The following is an 8189-nucleotide window of genomic DNA, read 5'->3' as shown; positions in this document are numbered from 1 at the left end:
ATACACGACGATACATGAAATTGGTACCATAGGTACACGCTAAAATGACGCTATATACAATCCCCATAAACATTGGCTCGTGAAAAACACGTGAAATTCTGGGGGAACTCGTGTAATACTGGGGTACGTTTTTTTTACACCTCTTTAACACGTGATTAACACGAGATTTTTTACACATGCCATCAATTGCAATAATGCTTTATATCATATTTGAAGTAAGTTTTTCAACTCTAGAATATCAATTGATACGTTTTATGTTAATATCTTTGAAAAATTTCTGCAGTTGCATATTCACTTGTTTCTGCATACTCACGTGTTTTTAACGTGTTATACACGTGTTTTTTACACGCCAGTACCAAGTTTGTTTCATCTTGTTTTTCTCGTTTAAAATAATTTTTCAACTCTAGTAGGCTATTTGATACGTATTATGTTAATATCTTTAAAAAATTTCTCCAATTGCATGCTCATTTTTTTCTGCATACTCACGTGTTTTTAACGTGTTATACACGTGTTTTTTACACGCCAGTACCAAGTTTGTTTCATCTTGTTTTTCTCGTTTAAAATAATTTTTCTACTCTAGTAAGCTATTTGATACGTTTTATGTTAATACTTTTAAAAAACTTCTCCAATTGCGTATCCATTTTTTTCTGCATACTCACGTGTTTTTAACGTGTTATACACGTGTTTTTTACACGCCAGTACCAAGTTTGTTTCATCTTGTTTCTCTCGTTTAAAATAATTTTTCAACTCTAGTAGGCTTTTTGATACGTTTTATGTTAATATGTTTAAAAAAATTCTCCAATTGCGTATTCATTTTTTTCTGCATACTCACGTGTTTTTAACGTGTTATACACGTGTTTTTTACACGCCAGTAGCAAGTTCGTTTCATCTTGTTTTTCTCGTTTAAAGTAATTTTTAAACTCTAGTAGGCTATTTCCTATTTGATGCGTTTTATGTTAATATCTTTAAAAAATCTCTGCAATTGCATATTCACTTTTTTTTGTATACTCACGTGTTTTTAACGTGTTATACACGTGTTTTTACACGCCAGTACCAAGTTTTTTTATCTTGTTTTTCTCGTTTAAAGTAATATTTCAACTCTAGTAGGCTATTTGATGTGTTTTATGTTAATATCTTTAAAAAAATTCGGCAGTTGCATATTCACTTCTTTTGTATACTCACGTGTTTTTAACGTGTTATACACGTGTTTTTTTCACGCTAGTAGCAAGTTTGTTTCACCTTGTTTCTCTCGTTTAAAATAAATTTTCAACTCTATTAGGCTATTTGTTGTGTTTTATGTTAATATCTTTACAATAGGAATTGTGCAACTCAGGAATACAGTATTATGTAATTTTCATTAAAACCGAATTTCTCCCCTTTATTTTTCGTAAACCTTATATCGCGGTTACCAGCGGTCACCTGATTAAATATCCCTGTGAGTCTGTGACATAAAAAAATGGCACAGAATTTCACTAAGTATTTGCTTATCAGCTTAGGAGAGGACTTTTTAGAGTGACTGTTAAGTAGGCTACAAGGTTTGTGTTAATTAATCTTCCATTTATATTTAGAAATCATTAACTGATTTAAATCTACCGAAAAGCGCCTGAAGATAAAAGGTTCAATCTTTCTTTTTACCAAAAGATTGTGCACGAATCGCGATGAACATACCGAAATGGTGCAGTGCTGTTCAAAAAGGTAGCGAAAAGCTGTGCCTGTTTTTTGTCATCTATCGAAGTATGGTACCTACCTACAGGCTACAGGGCTTGCTGTAGAGTGTAGACAGTGCATTTATTTCTATTGTATGAATAGTTTTACTCGATTGGCCTATCATTTAATGTGCAGTCTTGAGAAACAACACTGATTGAAAATGCTTTACTGTCTGTGTTAAGTAAGTCCAGTCTATTTTGTGCTTCTGTAGATTAAATATATGAAGACTATGACTGAGAGCATTTTCAGTCGTAGACTTTATATCAAGAGGTGAAGTTGATCTTGTCCTAGAGAAATGGATATTTCATGATAATGATGTTTTGGAATGTTATTGGCCTGAGCTTCCGGTTACAAGGTTCGCCAGTTATGCCTACAAAATTCAGATGTCAATCCAAATTGGAAAAAGTATCATGTACGAATTATGTACAAAACAGGTAAACATTAATATTAATTTATACTACCCATTAAGTTATAATACATACGGCACCTAAATAAAAGTTGGAAACAATCAGAGGTAGGGTTTTGCCAGTAGAGTACCCAATGGCCGGCTATATTATACATATATATAATTATGGTGACTTAAGAGTTAAGAGTTGGAATTCACTGGCCTTATGATTCTCTCTTACTAATTTACATTGCCAAGTGTCAAGGTTGTTTCATTCAACAATCAACATGTACCTATATGTATATAATATGTTTTCCAATATATGGAGTTTTGTGCAACAAAATTTATGTTTGCTCTGTTGTTTCTGTTGCAGCACAGCTGCTTGTCTTAATTAGCTGTCAATTTTTTGATATGTAATTTCCATTTAACCGCTTTAGCAGGTTGTTAGGTATTATTCTATATGCAATATGCATGAGATCTTATTCTTCAGTGTATCGTTTTTACTAAGCTTGATCACTGTTATGGGAAGATGACATGTTAACATTTTGCAACACATAATTTGGCTAAAGCACTGATAAAGTTACAACATGCTGAAAATACTTCGAGACCAGCATGTGCCCCAGTTGGAGCGCGATACATTGGACAGTCCAGAATAACATAGTCGTCAGTTTGTTTTTGTGTGCGACACTTGTAGGTGTAGAGTGAGCCAAGCATATCACTAAATATATTTCGTTTAAGCAAGGGAAGCAATAAGGCTGGCGGGGGGTTAGAGCGTGCCAAAAGCACGCATATTTTAGGGGAGTCCGGGGGCATGCTCCCCCGTAAAAAATTTGCAAAATTACACTCAAATTATGCATTATAGCGCTTTCTGGAAACACTTTCAGGGTAGTAATTGTATGAAATTTGTAGGCAGATAAACAGCTATTAACTTATTAAAGGTAGCTGTTACACACGAATGGGCAAAAATTGCGGCTAAAATTAGAGAACACAAAAAACTCAGCTACACAAAAACCCAACAGAATAAGCGATTCTGAAATTGCTTCCACAGATTAGTTTAAAGAAGCGTAAATCGCATCAACTTTGCGCGATTTACGATTTGCAAAATTTATTGGTGTCTTTCTGTGTGTCTAAAACAAATCCTGGGGGTGTTAATAGCCAGATGTCTTGGAAAACGATTTAAATTTATACAAATTATATTATATTTTCAACAAAGGGTTCAACTTCGGAATCCAAACTTTGAAAATTTGGGGGGGCATGGCCCCTTTTGCCCCCCTGGCTACGCTTATGCAGTATGGTGATTCCCCCAACCGCGCATTTTTTTTTTGAAGCACGAAATGTTTTTCATCACCCACTCTTTAATTCTGAAGATATATTATTTTGGTGGTAATCCACTTCTAGCTAGTTGCGTCTACCTTACAAAACAATTTATTTCAGGCGAAAACTCTATCAACTTCGGATAGACGGAACAAAAGCGTCACATGGGGGAAGCATTTTCGAGGAAGGGGAAAAATCCCTAATGCGCAAATGCGCAGTTGGGGAAATTCGTGGATACAACAAATCTTTCAATTGCACGTTTATTTCGTAATAAATTTGCTTCCATTTGACATGGTTAGCTCCTGCATACCTACTGATTATTTTCACATAGTTTCATTTGAAAAAAAGAACAAACCTTGGCGTAATGGATCCCGAAAACGATGTTGGTCGGTAGGAAAATATGCATAAATTTCCTCGGATCCGCAATTTTCCTAATTTTTATTTATTTAGTGAAAAAATATCAATCCAAAGATTTTAAAGACTTGAGAACACAATAGCAGAGTTAACATTACTCATCAATTGATTGATTGAATGTTTATCCTCGGACTGGGAAAGCTTCTTGCAGAGCTTAATCCTGGGCAGACCTTAATCCTTGCTTAATCCTTGCAGACCTTAATCCTTAATCCTTGCAGACCTTAATCCTTGCAGAGCTTAATTGCTGGGAATTATTCCATCCAGTAGTTGCCGCTGAATGGAGAGAAGTCGTGAACGTGCGACGTGCGTTGCTCAAGCGCACATCCCGAGAGTCGAACCAGCACCGCTTGATCTTGAAGCTTCTTCGTTCCAGAAGTCACGCGCTAACCAACAGAGCTATCGGGCGGACGCCACTACACAACGCAACAGTGGAAAAAAGAAATTTATTAAAGAAATTAAAATGAACAACACAGCATAAGAAAAACAATCAATCAAAATCAATCAATCAAAAACAATCAATCAAAATCAAGCAATCAATCAAAAACGGTGTCCGACGTTTTCTTCGTAAACAATTCTTCGTAAAGTTAATTCTTTGTAAAACAATTCTTCCCAAAGCATTTATTCGTGCATGCATGCAACTTCCTCACTTTTTCTATGACCTGATCAAAACGGATATATTTATATAGTCAGGAAGAACAGCTCATACGACGAAGAAGAAAACGGATATGACAAAAGCAGGGTTGCCAGGTCCACTTATGGAAAAAATGCCAAACAACTAAACAAAAAATGCCAAATGACCTAAAAAAAATGCCAAATAGGCAAATCGGAGCAAAATCAAAGGTTTCTTCATTAATAAATAATGGAATTGGTAAAAAATGGGTAAAACTGCAAAAAAGCTCAGCCTACACTTGCTGCTATTGCACAACCTAGCTATCTTCATTCTTGAGAGTACCGTATTCTTCAGAAAAACAATTTTGAAAAAATGCCTAACAGGATTTTTTTCATGCCAAACAACATAAAAAAATTTCAAATTTATGAAATTTGGCATTACAAATGCCAACCTGGCATCCCTGGAAAAAAGCATGGTCGCTATTGCGCAGTGGTAAAATTGCTCTAACCGCGCTTCTTGCTATCGCTATGTAGTGGTTGCTGTTTCGAACTTTATTTGCCGCAAGGTGGTAGAGTATTCTTTTCTGATTTCATTAATCTTTCAATGGTCATTGTAGGTTCACTAGAAGAGATTTAACAGCAAAGTTAGTGCAGACGGTCAGAAAGTTTTAATTTTTTTAGGGAAAGGGTTTTGGGACTAGGCCAAACATTTGCTGATTGCTAAAATCTGAAAAGCGGTTTTGGTCTAATTTTTAGTGCAGAAATAGGGATAGCAATCTTCTTGCCTGTGCCATTTCAGTTTTTGAGTTTGAACAAATATTAGCCTGTTTATTTTGAAATTCGTGATCGGGGTAATTTTACCAAAAATTCGCGGTTGGGGGAATCACTATAATGATGACAAACGAAAGAAACGCCCCAGTACAGTGCCAGCCTTAGGGTATTTCGGGCCCTGTGCGAAATATGCTTTGCGGGCCCCAATGACAATGATCCAATTCAGTAGCGTAGCTAGGTATTTTGAAAGGGGAAGAGGGGTGGTTTGACGGTCGGCGGGCGAAGCCTGGCAGCGTAATTGCCGAAGGCGACACCCAGCGGCGGGGGATCTGGGAGTCCTCCCCCAGAAAACTTTGAAAAATTACGTTGAATTTGGGGCATTCTTTGAGCATGTTCAACAAAAATTTGGGTATGAATATTACTGTAAAAAGGTGTGTAATTTCCATTTAACCGCTTTAGCAGATTGTTATTATTCCATATGCAATATGCATGAGATCTTATTCTCCAGTGTATTGTTTTTCCTAATCTTGATCACTGTTATCGGAAGATGACCTGTTAATATTTTGCAACAGATGATTTGGCCAAAGCACTGATAAAGTTACAACATGCTGAAAATACTTCTGATTTGGCTTCAACAGCAGCTAGTGAAGAAGAAGTAAATGATAGTAGACAACCTAAATCGAAAAGAAGAAAGCGGTCTTCCTCTGTGAGGGCACCACAGCAATCAAGTCCAGAGCGTGAACAATCAGTCCTTGATTTTCACTTGGATGACAATCAGTTGAATGTTGCAATCGACACTACGCCTGAAGTGACCAAGAACATATCTTGTGACGAATTTGTTGCGCTGCAAAGTGAAGGTTTGCACCTGGTTAAATTAAAATCTTGAAACTTGTTCGATTTACTTCGCTCAACAATTGCTCAGCTGCATCGGTGTGATGATATAGTTTTAGCTATAATTCTTCACGTCGTTTATTTATGTTTACTCTCTTTTTTATCCTTCGTAACTCCCATCTTTACTCACAAGCAGCGCATTTTGAAAATTCAGTTTCTCGAATTTTGGAAGATCTGTTGAGTCTCTCACGTGAGCGCCCCTACAAGAGCATTGTTCTTAATTGGCAGTATTATTTACCACTCGCTTTTCTTGTTTGGCAGCTGCTTAAATCACAACTGCCCTAGCCTGGGAGCTATTCTTTTTGTATTGTCAAAGCAAAGCACCTTTGCTAACACCAAATCATGTTAAAGCAACTATTTATTTTTCACACAGTTCGACGAATTCGAATTGCTCAACTGGAAATTATGGGAATTTTAATTCTGTCAACGAATAATTGGATATAATAATGACAAACGAAAGAAGCGCCCCAGCTCAACAAATAGAGGAACCCCCTTCGGACATTCCATCTTTTCCCATCAACAGCCTGGAGGATTTTGATCAGCTTGAACACAACCTGGGAAACAGCACTGTTCAAAATAAACTGGTAATTTTTTTTTTTACTGTTAACATGGCTGTGGAATCGGTATCACAACTCCGACTCTCCTCATAGAATAGACATACAAGAAATACTGGTTATTTTCACCCTCTTTAAAACAGTTTTGCAATGTCGTACTGCTGCAAATTTCTTGAAACTTTCAACCAGCATTGACTGCAGCAAAACAACGATTCATTGATTTGCAGCAAAACAACAAATTATACATTTCCCAAAGTTTTTGACACTCTGACAATGGATAATTTTAAAATTCCTCGCAATGTAGAGCATTCCTCAATTTTATATAGGGGTCGGAGTCAGTGCAATTTTTAAAACTCCGACTCCTTTGGCTAAACAATAAACATTGTTACGGCTCTGACTCCACGGCCCTGACTGTTAACAATGAAATTTAACAGCTTGCAGTATGAGTGCGCTCTACTTTTATTCTATGGAACATAACCGTGAAGTCTAAATTTTATATGATAAATGTTGTTTTGCAGATTTCTTATTTGAGTCGGTATTTTTCGACGGACTACAAAAAGAGCGTAAAGCAACTTCTTTCTGGAGTATTTACGGATAAGCTTATGACGAAGTTTAATTGGATGGGTCAACGCGGTTCCAAGCGCCCAATTAAAGATTGCTAATTTATTTTTGTAATTTATGGTGCGTAGCCTAAACTTTAGATTTTGCACGTATACCCTGCTTAATGAACGTATGTTGCAATCTATTTTTAATATATTTGATCCGTGAAGAATTCTGTATATCTATTGCTAGCCTATTGCTTTTGTGACTAAGCACTAACTCTTTTTTGCTTACAGCATCAGTTCGAACATACAGTTACACAAAAGACACAATCATGGGCGATGTTAAAGCTGTTGTGCAAGAATTCCTCAAATCAGCTGAAAAGAAAATAAGAAGACAGTTAGTTGCAAGGACATCTTCATCCAGCACGTTTCGCCCAACTGATGATGTGTGAAACAGCTGTACTGTCTTCAGTTATATCTGTGTTTTTTGGCATGTGTGATTTTGGTACCAAATAAATTGCCATATTAAACACGGGTTTGATGTGTAAAACACGGGTTTAGAAGTCGTGTAAAACACGGGTTAGAAGTCGTGTAAAAACACGGGTTGCGTTTGTGCAAACACCCGTGTAAAACACGGGTTTAGAAGTCGTGTAAAACACGGGTTAGATGCCGCGTAAAACACGGGTTTAGAAGTCGTGTAAAACACGGGTTAGATGCCGTGTAAAACACGGGTTTAGAAGTCGTGTAAAACACGGGTTAGAAGTCGTGTAAAACACGGGTTTAGAAGTCGTGTAAAACACGGGTTAGATGACGTGTAAAACACGGGTTTAGAAGTCGTGAAAAACACGGGTTGCGTTTGTGCAAACACCCGTGTAATACACGGGTGCACATCACGGGTTTTACACGAGAAACTGGGGTAAAAAAACACGTATCTTTCTCGTGTTTTTCACGAGCCAATGTTTATGGGGATAGTTGCGATAATAACCGACTGTTCCGGGCTCA

The 8189-nt window shown here is 36.9% G+C and overlaps 1 protein-coding gene across 1 annotated transcript; it reads left to right on the top strand.

Moving 5' to 3' along the window:
• Window positions 1-1456: 1456 nt before the first annotated feature.
• On the top strand, window positions 1457-7709 carry LOC145775458 (uncharacterized). Its single transcript, XM_082586756.1, has 5 exons — window positions 1457-2141; window positions 5773-6057; window positions 6465-6675; window positions 7164-7326; window positions 7482-7709. Exons 1-3 carry the CDS (start codon window positions 2129-2131, stop codon window positions 6533-6535), a joined length of 369 nt encoding a protein of 122 aa, XP_082442882.1. The 5' UTR covers window positions 1457-2128; the 3' UTR covers window positions 6536-6675; window positions 7164-7326; window positions 7482-7709.
• Window positions 7710-8189: the final 480 nt, after the last annotated feature.

The sequence above is a fragment of the Aplidium turbinatum genome, chromosome 8 (genome assembly GCF_918807975.1).
Source record: "Aplidium turbinatum chromosome 8, kaAplTurb1.1, whole genome shotgun sequence".
In the NCBI taxonomy this organism is placed as follows: domain Eukaryota; kingdom Metazoa; phylum Chordata; class Ascidiacea; order Aplousobranchia; family Polyclinidae; genus Aplidium; species Aplidium turbinatum.
The sequence above is the reverse complement of the archived record's forward strand: the minus strand, read 5'-3'. Positions and strand labels throughout refer to the sequence as shown.